The sequence below is a fragment of the Muscardinus avellanarius genome, assembly GCF_963383645.1.
Source record: "Muscardinus avellanarius genome assembly, chromosome: 2".
In the NCBI taxonomy this organism is placed as follows: Eukaryota; Metazoa; Chordata; class Mammalia; order Rodentia; family Gliridae; genus Muscardinus; species Muscardinus avellanarius.
This window is the reverse complement of record NC_137787.1, coordinates 197,208,581-197,224,751: the sequence shown is the minus strand read 5'-3', so window position 1 is coordinate 197,224,751 and position 16,171 is coordinate 197,208,581. Positions and strand designations below refer to the sequence as shown.

Below are 16,171 nucleotides of genomic sequence, written 5' to 3'. Positions count from 1 at the left end.
CAGTTTGATCATTCTTTAAGATTGAAAACATAAATTAATGAGATGACTAAATGGTAGATTATTTTATAGTGTGTGCATGCTAAGAAAAATGCCATTGCTTTAGTTAGTTTTGAGCTCGTCAATGAGTTTTAATTGTGGTAAGGAATAAATCAGTTAAATTTCTCTAAAGATAGAATTTTCAGTAGGCATGAACTGTAGTGAGAACTTTTAATAAACATGATACCTATTACTATAAAACATTCACTTTATTTCCCTAAAAATAGGTTGCCTGTGAATCCTCTTAAGTAGAGGCTACCTGTAATTATTTCATGTTTCTTATACTTTATTTTTTTAAATGTACTTTTTTTTCAATTCAGATTCATTGTTCCTAAGTTGTATATTCAAGTTTTTGGAAATGTTTATTTAAAAATTGTTTTTGCTATACTAGTGTTTAAAACATTGTATCTAAAGAAAGTAGCCTGGACTTGAAATATTTGAAATTAGCTTATGTGTGCCTTTTAATTTTTTAAGTTTCTTACTGCCACATGTGGTCTGAAATATAGTAAGTTGCTTTATGACATATTGCAGTATCTGTTTGCTCTGGAGACTCCTGAGAGACGCAGTTGTGTGCTTGGTAACCATCTACCCACTGTGCTTTGCCAGGCTGCAGGAAGGAGGATGTCATTGTTAGTACTATACACCCAATCTTTTCTGTACTACAACAATGTAGTAATTTGTTTTCCTTTGTTTCTGCTGCCTTTGTGTACATATTATAAAGGTAGTTCAGATGTTCCCTAATTTATTAAATATGCCTTTCGTTCACAATTTGTTTTCCTAGGTTATTCTCAATGCATTATAGAATGAACTAATGAACTATTTTTATTACAGTATTCAAAACATGTAGTTCTTGCCATTTATATTGTGGAGTTTGCAGAATTATTGATTGTATAAACTAAACCTTTAAATTAGCTTGTTGTGAGGACTCGTTCATGCTTCAAATAGGGGAAGGGGCTTATATTTTAAGACTTAGTTTCCCTTAAGAGGTAGCCAATTACATGGTTACTCTCTATTGTACTAGTATATGTCAGCTTTTTTTTTAATTGCCACTTTAAGTATTTTCAATGGTTTTAATTTTATGTAATAAAATAAACATAGAATCCTTGAGTAGTTCAATTCTATCATTTCTAGTTCCCATATTTTTTTGTATTAAAGTTCTATTTAGTCACTTAAAAATCTCCCTAAACTATTACTCTTAGCTAAACTTGGATTTTGAGTGTCTTCGTGTTCTGCCCCTTTAGACCCAGAGAAATTTGTTTTTTTTCACTACTGGCCATGAGAAATGCTATAGACAGGCTAATTTTGAGTCTCCTCATTCACTCCAGGAAAGTCTTGTGACCATTCTACTGGAGGTTTTAATAATTATCAAAGACCTAGAGGGGCTCTCTTACAAGTCTAGGATAGGCATCAAAGCCCCTTTGTTGAACTGCCATTTAACAGTGGTCTTGACTCCTTCACTGGATAACCTTTTGTTATTTGTAGTTTTGGAAATACTGTTCATTTAGAGGTAAGTTCTCCATGATGGTGGGGGCCTCGTGGCACAGCACTCTAGATTTGCATTTCTAATACACTTGCACTGTACATCGTATACCCGGTTGCCATTGCTGGCTTATGAGTGGATTGTATTGACTAATATCTTGTATTTACAGTTCCTAGTAAAGGATTTGGAACTAGGAAGCAGTGGAAGAGGAGTGGGGAGTCCTGACTGAACTCTGTGTGTGTGTGTGTGTGTGTGTGTGTGTGTGTGTGTGTGTGTGTGAACTTCCCATTGTCCCTCAGTGTTTCCTTGGAACTTTGATTTTGTAAATAGATGCTTGCTTTTATTTTTATTATCATTTTATTGTTTGTGAAATTTTATTATTTTTATTATTTATTATTTGGACATATTACAATTAGTAATATGTCCATTGGTAAATCATTGAATTTGCAAATTAAACAGTTAACTGGAAGTTGGATTTGAAAAGATTACTCTGTTCCTGAGCCTCCAGTGGTTGATGAGAAGGAGGTTGTGGTAACATTCCCATTTTTATACTTTAAACTTTCTTGAGCCAATGAAGAGTATATTAATACCTGAGCTCTAGCAGTTTTACGATCACATCCAGAGCTGTGGGTATGTATACTCATTCAGTGTGTGCCACTGTGGATGGAACCTTGGGGTATTTAGATTCTGAGCTACTCTTCCAGACCCATTTTATGTTCTATTTTGAGACAGGATCTTGCTAAGTTGCTGAGGCTGGTTTTGAACCTGCCTACCTTCTCACCCTCAAGTGCTGGGGTTGCAGGTGTGTGCCACCACTCTTACCTATGTGTTTTTAGCAATGCCAGCATATTTCCTAAGATTGGGACAACTGCTGCGTACCACCTTCAGTCTAGGTTGCAATAAAAAGCGTTCACTATGCATTTGGATGGTCCTTGTGTAAGCTATGAAAGCGGAGTATGTGGTGGGTAAAATGAGGAGCCACGGAATATGGTTGCAGTTGGTTCTAAGTGCTGAGAAGCCTTGTAAAGAGACGGAGCTTAGTGTGCACACCTGTAACCCCAGTACTCGGAGGCTGAGACAGGAGGGTCAGTGTTCAAGAGCAGCTTGTGGTAACTTACAGAGATCCTGTTTCAAAGTAAAAAGGGATGGGGATGTAGCTCAGAGGGAATAGGCGCCTGGGCTCAATCCCCAGGGCCACAGAAAAATGAGTGGTGTGGGGGTGGGTGGAAAAGTTAAGGACCCAGGGTGGGAAATAGCAAATAACTACCGTCTGTAATTTCCTTTATGTATTTATAACTATCCTTTGCCCTTTAATTTCCATGCCAGGTATGTATCAAGTCAATTCATAAAATGGGAATGCTGCTTAGGATGGAAGTGCTAAGTACTGTTTGAAGCATGGCCAGCGTAGCCTGCTCCATTCTCCACCACACTGCTGAAGTCAGTTTGGAGGGATGAAAGAGATCTTGGCTACTTCTTCAAGCTTTTTGGTTTGCAAATAATGAAATAAAAGTTTATGCCAGATGTCCAAGCTAGTTGGAGCTATACCTGTATCCAAGGGTGCTGTGTGTGCATTGGTTATGCTGGTGACTTGGGTGAACTAGTAGAAAATTGGGAATTTTGCTTCCACAATATATTTCAAGTCTGTGAGATGAGATTTGTCATGATACTTCTTAGAGAAAAAAAGAATTTTCCTAAGATCGAATTTCTTGCTAAAGATAAATAAGGCTCTAATATAAGATGCCCATTTTGTGATAACATTTTAACAGTAAAAACATGTGTATGGCAATTTTTAAAAAGGATTTAACTCTAGAAAGATCTCTGTAAATTGGAAAAAAAATTGATTTGATGCAAGAGTTCTAAAAACTTGAGTGACTTATATGAAACAATTCCCAAAACAAAGGCGCACCTTCAGAAGCTTGACCGTCACAGAGAAGCTTCATCGCTGAAACTGCTCTTTAAGTTCAGCCATTATTTTGCAATATTACAGTTTAGGTATGATGTCTTTTTGAAGTATGTCAGAATTGCTGCAATATTGTAAAAAGAACAGATAAGTTCTAAAAACTAAAATTTAGGAATTCAAAGGGGCAGGCACATTAGTAAAGTACGTTTTCTAGGGCAAAATCTGTTGTGCTCTTTAAAGCAAATTACACAACTGCTGTGTACACTTACTGAACTTTCTATTAACGTAATTGACTTTTTGAAACTTCCAATTCTTTATTATACTTTTAAAAATTTAACTCCAGGAAACCAGTGACTTCCTCTGCTGAAATAAAATCTTGTATTTTGGCCAGGGGTTAAGTCCATTCTGGTAAAATTACAAACTGTCAGAAGCAACCAAGAATTTAATTGTAAGATGAAGTCCAATTACAAAGGTATCGCACTTGATGAAGATTTTTGGCTTGGCTTGCTTATGAGTCTCTTGGTCTTTATATGTGCCAGGATGACGTTTTTGGCTGGCATGGTGCAAGCACGGTAATAAATACAAGTAGCTTGAGGTGGTGCTTTCAGTTGTCAAAATCACTTAAACAGAAGTGGACCATTGACATTTCAAAATTGTTTGCAATTTTGATGCTTTACACTTAGCTTCTACAGCAAATTCATATTTACTGAGATGGTAGAAATACATGTCTTTACACTTTAAAAATTACATAAAGGAATTTTTCTGAAAGATTTTTTTCACTAAATATACACATAATACTTTTTTAAAATGGGAGCAGTTTTTAAATATTTACAATGTCCTCAAGGTGAAATACTTTGGATGTCAGAATATCTAATTTACTGAAAAGGGTATTTTTGGAAGTTGGGTTATTTTCAGACAATGCAAATTTCCTTTATTTCCTCTAGTTTACTTGGAGAGAGGATGTGGGAGCAAAGAGGTCACAGCTTAAGTTTCACAGTGTACGTGTTGCTGAATATGAGCAATACAGAGATACCCAGTTCTTTTAAAGGATCACGGGGCTAACTTTATTAGATTTAAATTAATTCCTTAAGTGATTTCCCAAAGCACTAAAGTCCGTACCCTTGTGCAGTTCATCCGGTAACCCCTCCCCTCCTGGCCCGTTAGTCTTCCCTGAGAATTTGCCACTAGGTACAAACCATACCATCGTTGAATCTTAAAAACTATTTCCTCACGTTGGCGGCATATTTAAAACTATCTCAAGGTTTTATCTCGGATTTGTTGGAAGAATGAGTATATCCAGTACTTAGTACGTGTTACTGTGTCTGTCTGAACTAGTCAACTTAAGATACTTGGGAGTAAGGCACCTTGGAAATCTCCAGAAAAAGATGAGTAAATGAAAAAACTAGCAAGTAACTAAAGGGCTTCTACCTTACATGTTTAAGTTTAGCTTAGTGGGAAATCTGGTTCAAGATACACGATTTGTTGGGAGTATTGTCTGGTTACTACTCTGGAAAATATCTGGCATGGACAGCACTTAAAAACAAAACCGGAGGGCATACGACATATTTAATTTTTGTCAAACTACGAACTGTACATTTGTGCCGTGCCTACACCTTGTCCTCCCCGCTTTGGGGCGTGTTAGAAGATCCAGTTTTGGACTTGGATTCGCAGAATGCCGGACCCTGGGGAGGCGAGCGGGTGCGCCGAGGAGCCGAGGAGCACGGCCGGGCGCTAGTGGGCGCTGTGGGTCCGTGGAAGGCGGCGGAGTGAAGGGCCCCGGCGCGTCCCCGCGGCTGGGCTCCTGGACGCCAGGGCTCGGCCTCCGCACCGCACCGCACCGCACGCGGCGTCCGCCCCACGCCCCTGGCGTCCCGCGGGCGCGGGTCTGCGTGCCCGGCGGCCGGGGCGCGGGGGGCGCGGGCCAGACGGCCGGCCCGGGCTGCCGATCGCGCGTCCCCGCCCCGGGCTAGGTCGGGCCCGCGCTGGGCACCGAGGTCCCCGAGCGCCGGGAGGGAGCGGGGAGGTCGAGGCGAGCGCGTGCGGGCAGTGCGCCCCGCGCAGACCCGGACGTCTGCTTTTAGGTCGAATCCCAAAGCCTGCGCCCTGCCCTCCGAGGGCACAAGGGAGAGCTTCGCCCTCTACATTTTCCGTAGAAGTTGGAACACTTGCCAGGAACGCAGCGACTCGGGCCGGACGCGGGTACAGGTAGCCCTGGTGGCCGCCCGCCGCCGCCCGCGCGCCATCCCGGCGTGTCCCGGCACCCCGGAGGCCCGCCCGCCGCTCGGGGAGCGGGGCGCACCCCCGCGGCAGCTCCGGGGCGCGGTGGGCTCGGCGGCGCTCCGCTCCGGCCGGGGGCGGGGCTCACCTGTCAGCTGGCGCCCCGCCGGGGGGCGCCCAATGCCGAGCAGGGGTAGCGGACGGACGGGCGGCTGGCCCAATCAGAGCGCGGCTCCCGCGCGGCGGGCCAATGGGCTGCGCGCCGTGGGGCGGGGCCCCGCGTTTATAGCGCTCTGACAGCGCGCGGGCCGCGCTGACTCTCCTCGGCGGGGACCGCGGCGCCGGCGGAGCGAGGATCCGCGCACCGAGCCGGTCCCGGCGCCCTCCCCGCACACAAAGGCCCGCGCGAGTCGGCGCCCGCGGCGCGGACCAAGAGCCCTCCTGCCTGCCCCGCGGCCGGGCGCTCAGGGCACCGAGGAGCTCCCGCGCGCCCGCGGGCGCCCTTCTCCGCTCCGCGCCCCGGGACATGGAGCCGCGCCGACGCGGCGCCCCTGCGCTCGGGCCGCTGCCCGCTCCCCTGGATCTATAGTCCGCGGCCCCGTCGGACGCCGCCCGCCGCCCGCGCCGCGTCGTCTCGCCGCCCCGGGCCTTTGTCCCGGCCCGCGCGCTCTCCTCGCCGCGCCGGCCCGGCACCCTGGAGCCGCACGGGGGCCGGCCGTCCCGACTGCGTCCGGCGCGGCGCCCCGGAGCCCCGAGCCCGCCGCGCCGCCGCGCCCCGCGCGAGCCCGCCCGCCCCGCGCCCTGAGGCCCGAGGGCGCGCACCTGGCCTCGGCCGCCGCCGCCGCCGCCCCGAGCACCGGCGCCGACCCGCGCCCGTCCCTCCGCGTCGCCGAGCGCGCAGAGCTGGGAGCGGCTTGGCCATGGCCGCGAGGAGGGACTCCGTGTGGAAGTACTGCTGGGGAGTTTTGATGGTTTTATGCAGAACTGCGATGTCCAGATCGATAGTTTTAGAGCCAATCTATTGGAATTCCTCCAACTCCAAGTAAGTGGCGTCCGCGACCCCGCGATCCCCGCCGCCCGGGCCGGCGGAGCTCCGCGCCCGGGTCTGCAGCCCCGGCTCCGTCCCCGCCCCCCCGCACCTCGCACTCGGTGGGGACGCGCCGCCTCCGCGGGCGGCTGGCGTGGCCGTCCGAGGTGTCCGAGGGCGACACCTGGCCCTCGCTCCCTCCCGAGCCCGAGAAGCGGCCCCGGCAGGGCCGGCGGGCTCCGGGCGCGGGCGGAGATGCTGCGCCGCCCGAGGCAGGGCGCGGGCCGGGCCCCGCCGGCGGGTGGGCGGCGGCGGCGGCGGGCCGGGGCCCGGGGCGCACGCTCGGGGACCCGAGCCCGGTCACCGTGCCGCCCGCGGCGCCCGGATGGCGTGCGCTTCGGCGCCCGGCACCGGCGAGGGCCACCCGGGGCTCGCTGGCTCGCTCGGGAGAACTCGGTGGCGAGCCCTCCGCTCCCCGCCCGCCCGGGCCATGGGCCTTCGGGTTCTCCCCGAGCGCCCGCAGCACCTCGGCCTCTCCCCGCCCCAAACTCTGCGCAGCCCTGAGAGCCGGCTTGATTTTAGAGGCGCCTTCCGTAAGAGCTAGGGCCCCCAGAGCCCTGGCCGCTCTCGGAGCCTTCGCCCTTGGGGGGCCTGGGAGGAATGGGGTCCCTTGGACCCCATTCCATTTTATCTCACGGCGCAGCGGGGGAAGCCAGGCCGCTGGAGAGTAACTTTCAGTCCGGGCTACCAGGGCGCATGCATCATTTAGAAACGGCAATCCATCCCTTAACATGTATGGCCATACTGGGAGTCATCCGTGCACCCAGAACGGCCTATTGCCTCATTCTCGGCTTATGTTCCGAACCACAGCCCAAAGGGGCTGTATAGCATCTTGGAATTTTGGCCTTGGGAAACTTGGGGCAAGTGCGGAGACGTCGGCCGGGCTCCGGAGTCAGCGTTCGCCATCAGGAGCACACTCGGTGGCCTAATTGAAGTTGAGCACGCGCTGCGTGGATGTAGGAGGGTTGACTTAGAAATTACACCTTTCTTAACGAATTGCATCCACTGCCTCAACTGTGATATATTTCAAACTTACCGACATATTAACTCAAAACACCTGCCCCCTCCCCTTAACAAGCGAAAGACGTCATTTTGAATGGATTTAAACAGGAACTCTTGCTTGGTGCACGGCGGCGCTTGGAGACACTGCTCGCCTTTAAAGTTACGGGACGCAGCCCCCACGCGCGCAGGTGATTATCTGAGGAATTTTTTTTAAGGTCAGGTAGGTGCTGTCCCGGCGGCGGCGTCTCCGCCGCGTCGCGAGGCGCCAGGTGGTGCGCGGGGCGCCGCCTACAGAGGTCACTCTTCCCTGCGAGATGCTCGCGGCCGGCCGCGCCCCTCCCCCAGGCTGCGGCTTCCGCGCCTCACTTTCACTGCCCGCTTCTTTGGGGCTGCTTACCCCCACCCCCGCCGACTTCATATTTTTATTTAAATCGAGTGGAAAGAATTTCTCGCCAACCCTTCTGCGTTTAGCGCTTCGCATATGTATCTTTTCGATTTCATTAACCATTAGTTGTGCGTTTCTGGGGGAGGAGGAGGAATACCTACTTGTTTTTTTGGGGGGGCAGAGCAATTCTTTCCGCCGAAGGTTCACACAGTAAGATTTTCTTTTCGTCACATACTGGGGCAGAAGGATGGCGGTTTCACTCGGCATTCTGAAGGCTGAGATGAGTATTTTTCCGAGCCGCAGTCACGGATTAGACCTGCGAGGGGCCTGCATTTTGGAAAAGCCCGCCTTGCTCTGTTGCCGGCTTTGTGTTGGGGTGATTGTTCTGTGTTGAGCATTAAGATTTCTTTTTAAATTCTCCTGATAATGGCTCCACTGAGGGGCTGGATGATGCGTCTCTGGAAAAGATCTCCTTCTGGAAAGTATGCAGCCGAGTGCTAGCTTGGGAGATGCGAAAGACTTCTTCCTGGGGCAATGCTATGAAAACCTTTCTTCTGAGTTTGAGACTGAATACAACCCGAGCTGGTGCCAGGAGCTTGCTTCACTTGGGGAAGTTGAGTATTTATTTCCAGGGGAAAGTTTCAGTCAGTAAATACGGTGTGGCGGAAGGTGATCCAATGCATGGAAGTTTCACATCACTTTGGAGGAACGGGGAACAGTGGGACAATTCATTTGCAAGGAAGCAAGCGTCAGTAATTAGATTTCTTTCACTGGAGGTGAGCTTTTTTAGCAGGTGGTCGACGTAGGGAGCCCCCGGCAGCTGTTTGCATACAGGGTCCAGAAAGTCCTTTGTCAACTCCCGGTTTCCATAACTACTTTAATAACATTGTCTGTGCTTCCACCCCGAGAGTTTCTGTAATAATCCGGAGTTCTGTGTGCTGAAACCTCAGTGGCCACTCCGAGTCACAGCGCGCCCATAGGTTCTGATGCCCCTTAGGTCTTTGAAGCTTTTTTTTTTTTTTTAATTCAGAAGAGAACAGCAAAGCCTAGCTTCCATTTTGAATCAACATTTCAATAGAACTTTTCCCTCTGCCCCAAGCATGATATTTTGCCAAAATAAAATAGTTGGATATTAAAAAAAAGACGATTTCAGCGTAGGGTGAACAAATCTGATGGAATTCTAGAATAAATGACATTGAGTTTCTGGAAAATCTCAGCCGAGCATTCATTTCTTCTAACGTTGTCATTCTCTATGCATCACGTACTAGTTAATTGGCAAAGCATTTTGCTTTTCACATGTAATTTTTGTCTACACAATACTGAATTCCTGATATTGATTACTTGATAGAAAAAGAATGGCTGGAAAATATCCAGATAACCTCTAATACGTGGACCTCACCCGAGTCAGGCTCTGAATAAATACAGACCTGTCAGATTGATAAAATAAACTACAATGGGTAGTGCTGTTTAAACAGCCCATTCAATAACATACACGCCGGCCTGCCTTCCATTGTGTCTGAAATTCTTATTTTTGTAGGTAAACAAATGCACATTCAGCACCAATTGAATGGCCCCTTGAACTATGCTCCAGAGTTTGCGTTTGGGTTAATCTTGTCGGTTTTAATATAGACAGAAAAAAAGCACAAAGCACCAGGGGTGGAATTGTTAGTGCGCTCACATCCACACTCCCCGCATCTTGTCAGGATGATAAACTGTAGGTAATGGACTGTCGTCGTTCCACAGGACGACTGAGCCGGGCAGAGCACAAAGGCCGAGTGAAGCGGCCGTCTCGCAACAAGCTGGCTAGCCTTCTTTTTCAGATGAGAATTTATTTGAGAATCGTGTGTCTCGGGACTGCACTTCTTAACCCCAACAATTACAGCTTCAAGTCTCAGAAATCGGAGCTGGAGGTTAAGATGATTGGTTAAGCACTTGGTTCTAAATCTTCCACAAAGCCTAGCTGTTGACACTTGTCCTACTGATACAAAGAAATGCAAATGACTCCAGCATTCCTCACCCTGCTGAGTCAGAAGCTAAAGTGTGAAGACAGGTGAATCACCCAGAGACCACCTAAAACTAAGCTACCCACTGGAATGGTTTCTCCATAGTCAGCTGGAGAACAGTTGGGATGTTTATATTAATTATCTTAAGCCTCTTATCGGTACACTTACTGAGGCGAGTCCCTTGGTTGGTGGATCAGCATGGTAACTGCCTCAGACAGACATTGTCATTGGAGCAACCAAGTCCTGGCCATCCTGTCTCCCACTGAAATACTTCAGGTTGCTCCCGGGGGCTTCAAATGCCACTTCCAGGGGCAGAGTGTGTCCACCCGATGGGAAAGCGCTGGCGAGATCTCAGTACGACTGCCGTGGTGCGTCATAAGGATGGGAGTGGCAGGGAGAAGGAAATAGAGTGTAGACCCTAATGAAAAAAATTTAGGAAAGACATTTCCTTAACATCTTATAAAAACTTTATTCTTAAAACCTTTCATTGTAAATTAGACAAAAAGAAGCACTCTTAAAGGGAAGGTGATTAAAATGGCCCTCATGTCTTGCTTAATCTCTGCCTCCTTTGGCTGCTGACATAAAGAACCTGTTTTTCAGGTCACTTATTATACATCTACATAGATTTGCTTATGAGCTCACCCTTTGTGTTGTGGAGTAGAGCCTTAAAGACGAGTGTTCAACTGTTTAAAATATTTTGATTAAAATATGCAGAACCCATAGAACTATAAGCTTGTGGTCAGGAATTAGCTCTTTCAGGCAAGGGCCACCCCCCTCTTTTTAAGGGGGGAATTAGAATGGGGCTGGGGGAGGAACAAGAACGGCAAAGAAGGAGGGGTAGCAAGTGGGACATGTTCCGAACAGCTTGGAAAAACTCCTGTGGCTTCATTGTCTCTATAAAGCCAAAGAATACAAAGACATAAGCAATTCAGCCCTTCTCCCATGATGGAAAATGTAAACCGTTGACATGGCTCCCCTGTTTAACTTGTTTAATTCTCATTTTAAATTCAGCACTATACTAGCCGTGTGAACTCTGAAGATTTCTTTAGTAATCCATTTTGTAGTTCCGAATCAAAAACAAAGTGAAAGGGTCTGACACAATTTGCTTTTATTTTTAGGCAAATCAACCCTGGTCATAGTTAATAAGGGGATTACAACCCAGACTGGGTCTTTACAGATGTAATGTAAATCAAGGGCAGAGCATAAAGAAACTGATCCCTTTTGATTGAAGTATGGTAAAAAGGCATAGAGAAACTAGCAGCAGTAATCTGATTGTATGGCAATAAAACCACCATTTTCTGTCTTTCAGATAAAAATAATGTGGTAAATCCATGCAGTTCATAAGATGTAAAGGCAGATAAAGGAGGGAGCCATGGCAACATATAGATTAGCTTGATGTTAGAAATGACGCGTCCCTGAAAGGGGCGCAGAGGCGAAGGCCCTTGCTCCAGGCTGTGGGTATTATGTGAGAACCACACAGACTTGGAAACTGGGATTAGAAAGTATGAAAGCTCCACTTGTGGTCTGCCGTGGCTGCAGCAGCAAAGAAAAGCTGCTCAGTTCTTGCTCATTGGTGGAGGATAATATGGCAAAGGTGGGTTGCATTGACTGCCTTTTTTATAGAGTGAGATGGAGGCTGATTAAAACTTCAGATCACCGCAGTCCTGAGGGCCTGGAAGCTTTTCCTTCTTAACTCCTGGCCTGGCAGTGGCAGCCATCCTGTAGGATTAACTGCACCTCGCGGTCGGTCGTCCCGGTTGGCCCTTCATCTCTTTGGGCTTCAGGCAGGGACCTGCTGGGCCTCAACAGAGACCGGAGAGGATGGGTAGGGCTGGGGTTATCTGAAAAGAAAACAGAGGCCTTTTGATTCCAGCCATCTCTCAGGGCTGCGCTGCCTGAGAGGAGCCTCGGAAACTTGACACATTGTCAAGTTCTGTGAGTTTTGTCTTTCCTTAAAGAAATGGGTTATAAAATTGTAAAAAAAAAAAAAAAAAAAAAAGTGATTTTAGCTTTAGTTAAAATGAATTCATCCAATCTGTCAAAACTAGTGGGCTTTATTGAGATAATACTTTACTCATAAATGTGAGTTGTAACCTTTGAGTTGGATGAGATGGACTCCCTCAGTGTCAATTACAGGATTATAAAAATGATGATGCTACCTGCTTTAAAGTGAAAAACAAAAAAGCCACACCTCCACGCTGTTGACTCTCATTGCCCTGAGCAGCCTTGCCAGCTGGGCTTTTGTTTTTGCTTCTACGCTTTCCACTTTAGTCATTAAACAGAATAAACCATGGAGTCCTCGACTGGGTCACATGCCGTTACATCCGCAATTGGGGCAAGCCAGAAAGGGGAGAGTTTCTCTGTTACCTCCCATATGGCTTTACAGAAAGAAAAGTCTCAGCACTTCTTCAGGAACTTAAAAACATTGAAAATACTGATGGCTACACACGCTTCAAGTGCCTTACTTGATGGAGTGGATCTTGGGTGTGTTTTATAAAGGGCTGTTTGTTTAAGAGCAGCATGAGGACTTCTAGACTCCTGTTGCTGTAGAATCTGATGAAGGCTTGTCATTTAATACCAACTATTCTACTTCGGACCCATTTTGTTGACTTTGTTAATTCTGACAGCTGACTTGATCTAATGTTTTGGGCTGTAGATACACTATGTGTACCTCTATCTCACTGTACCTACTCTGTCTCTGTCTGTCTGACTGTCTCTCTCTGTATATATAGTATCTCTATTTTTTCTCTCTGTAGATACATTGTATGTATATCCCTATTTCAGGACTAGAAATTACTAGAGATGTTAACAAGTAGCTTTCATAGACTAAAAAGTCTTGAAATTCTTGTGCACGGTTCCCCCATACTCAGCCTGCTACTTCACTTTCCTTTCTTAGTTCGGTGATGTGCATCAAAAGGTCCATTTCCTTCCTCTAGATTCATCAAAGAGCAGGGACATCCCTACTTTACAAGCTGGTCACATGCTGGCACCTTGCATTCTCCATTGGACAATGATTGCTAATGGCCCATTCAACTAAAGTATTTGCTTGTTAACAGGGAACAGAGCATGATAAATGTCCAGCAAGCTTGCAGCCTCCTTCAGCTTTTCAGACACAGACTGGTGCATATTTATGGCAGGCAAATGACAAAAGAAGAGGCTGAATTGCACTGGCCTCAGCTTTCTCTGAGAAACAGGGTTAAAGTGATTAAAGGTGGTGCGGGAAAGCCTGGCCACTTGTTTACTAACGGCCTCCAACGTTAGCTCTGCGCGGGCCTGTGGGAGCATATTCCTCAAGCGTGACGCTTATGAATGGTTAGTCCCGCAAACTGGCCAAAAGAGTGGGCGATCAGCTAAGAAGGCAGTTCTCTGTGCGCGCAGAGTGCAGGTGAACTGTTTCTGTGGCTCCAGCAGAGAATCGGCAGTGGCTTTATAACTATTAAAATATTTTCCTTTTCACGTATACATTCAAATATATAATTCTAGTCCAGAGCATTCTGTGGCTTTCTGGTAAGTGCATACTTGCTGATTTCAAATAATAATAAAATAATAATACTGAGCAGAGTAGGAAAGAGCTCCATTAAAAAAAAATGGAGTTGTTTTTGCCTGGAGTAATTCTCTAAGCAAAATATGAAGAAGGAGTTGGCAGTTGAGAACTTGCATGCTGCATCTGTAAAGCACGAGTGGCAAGCCTTCAAACTAGTCAGCAGGGGCATGTTCAGAGTGTGGCGAACGAGCCACCGTGTTCTGCCATACTTGGGAAAGCATCCTTTTCTTCCATGCTATAAATGGCTTCTATCTAGAATGATGAAACGACTCGGTTTATTTTCTCCACTTACATTCAGTTGCATTTCATTTTAGTTACAGTATTTGTATGGCTCTTCCAAAGCTAGCAAAGTCCCTGCTGCTTTTTGTGCGTCTCATCCCAGAATAAGTTTGAGGGCTATGCAGATTTCTTTGAAAGCAGTGGGGGCCTGGCATCCATGTCGGAGGAAGTGGGCACTTCTGTGGCCGGTCTGAAGCTTCAGCTTGCTTGGTGGGTGTGCTGTTGGGCACAGGTCGATACTGTGTGTGGGACTACCGCAGCTCCCCTGTGTGCGCGTCACAGGAGCTGTGACCTGCACCACCGGAGCGTCTTTCAGACACCTTCTTGCTTTCGCTCTAGCACAGCTGAGGAAGCTGAGCCACCCACAGGATGGTTGGGCCACCTGAGAAGTCTGCATTTTAGTCCTTACTCTTTTCTCCACTCAGGCTGGCTTTGTGTGTTCCAGGAACTTTTGTCCTGAATGGGAATCACTCCGTGTGTGTATGTGACAGGGTAAATCCCATTCATGTTCATCTCAGAGTATATCTAGCTACAGAAGTTGGAAAGTATCACTCTACTTAGCCACCAGAACTTTATTTTGGGTACATTTTAGACTAAAACTCTTGTAGGCTTTGAGTCTCCCATCCCCTTTCTGTGGAAAATCAGACCGTCATTATAAAGGAGCATACAGTAAAATGCAAGATTTCCTCAAGTTGTCTTGTTCTCTTCTTCATGATGTAGATCAAATGTTATGTCTTTGTCTTTCCCCTCCGGTCCCAGGACTCCCCATAGTTAAATACCTCAAGTGCAGAAAGACCAGTGTACACTGCAGGTCCCAGTTCATACATCTACATCACTCTGCCTTCCTGAAAGTCAGGGACAGACATGGCTCCGTTTCCGCTGACTTCGGGTAAGCATTCCAGGTGTGGGCAGACCCAGGGCAGGTCTGTGCTGATGGCTGCCCAATCTTACCCTAGTCGGTCATATGCTAGTGGAGATATGTTTTCCAGACCCATGGCTGAGCTTTAGGGTGCCCGAATCACCTCCAGGGCTTGTGAAAACAGGCCTGCTTCAGGGTCCTGATTCCTGAGATCCAGAGCAAAGCTGGGACATTTACATTGCTAGCCTTCACCAAGGGGATGCAAGGGCTGCTGACCTGCTGGAAGACTGCACGTGGTGACCTGGGCCCTGGCTCAGCCTCTTTGGGAAGAGCATCTCAACACTGGGTCACCCTACTTTTCAGAGCTGTTTGGGTATCTCTGAGGAAATCTGGTCTCTGCCTTCCTGCCCCTGACCCCTTTCTTACTGTAGGAGGCATAAGGGAGCTTGACCACAGATAGCGGCTAATTCACTGATTTATTCAACAAGCATTGCTTAACTGTGAGGCCCATTCCGAGGCTCTGACAATGCAGGCAGGACTATTTCTACCCTTGACATTTGAGTTCTAAGGCTAGCAGAGGGAGACCCGGGGGGAGTGGGCACACTCGTGCTAGGGTGCTATGACCTCACCTGCAGGAAAACATGGCAGCAGGCAAGGCCGCTTGGGTTGGAGCAGGGTGGGGCTGAAGGAAGCAGCCAGGGGAGGAGAGACCTCCCGAAAGACAGCCATATCTCTAAGCAGAGTCACAGTGGGCTGCTGAAATTAAAAAAAAAAAAAAGTAAGCAAGCCAGAGGGATAGTGTTTCAGCTCAGGGTAGAGTGTGTCTGTAACTCTCCGCCTATAAACGGGCTCCATTATTTTGTCCCTTTGGCCATAGAACAAAAGACAGATCCTGCCAATGGGACGCGGGGACCTGGTGGGATGGCTAACTCATTGATCTCAGCTACCTGTTAACGTGAGGACCGGCAGTGCCTGCTGCTTCTCAGTGGAGAGTAACAGTGAGCGGGTTAAACAGCTCAGTGTAGCAGGGGCAGCACAGCAACGCTCTTTCCACCTCCACGAGGGCGCCTGCTTTGGAATTCGCCCGCGTGAGCCAGCCCAGCGCCTCTGAGTACCTGCGTCACCTGGACAGCATGCTCCGCGTGGCTCAGCTGGCCCACCTCCCAAATAGGGTTAATGATCGTGCAGCCTAACGGAGTGGTCCAGTTGTGGTCAGGGCTAAGAGCCTAGCTCTGTGTCTGGTACAATGAACTGATAAATGTCTGCAGTTACTAATAAAAATTAATCGAATATCCACTGTGTACTTTATTATGGTTTAATTTGCCTTCCACAAACAGAGGAAAAAATGCAAATACTCCTTTGAACAAAGACTGTAACGT

General features: G+C 47.7%; 1 protein-coding gene across 3 annotated transcripts in view; it reads left to right on the top strand.

Annotated features, from left to right (window-relative positions):
* Window positions 1-6,553: 6,553 nt before the first annotated feature.
* The window catches only part of EFNB2 (ephrin B2), a gene marked incomplete at both ends in the record, with an annotated part of 40,879 nt that continues 31,261 nt past the window's right edge, over window positions 6,554-16,171 (top strand). For all 3 annotated transcript variants that reach the window (XM_080719907.1, XM_080719908.1, XM_080719906.1), the window contains one exon: window positions 6,554-6,675. In XM_080719907.1, coding sequence (XP_080576033.1) covers window positions 6,554-6,675 — 122 coding nt within the window. The remainder of the gene's footprint in view (window positions 6,676-16,171) is intronic.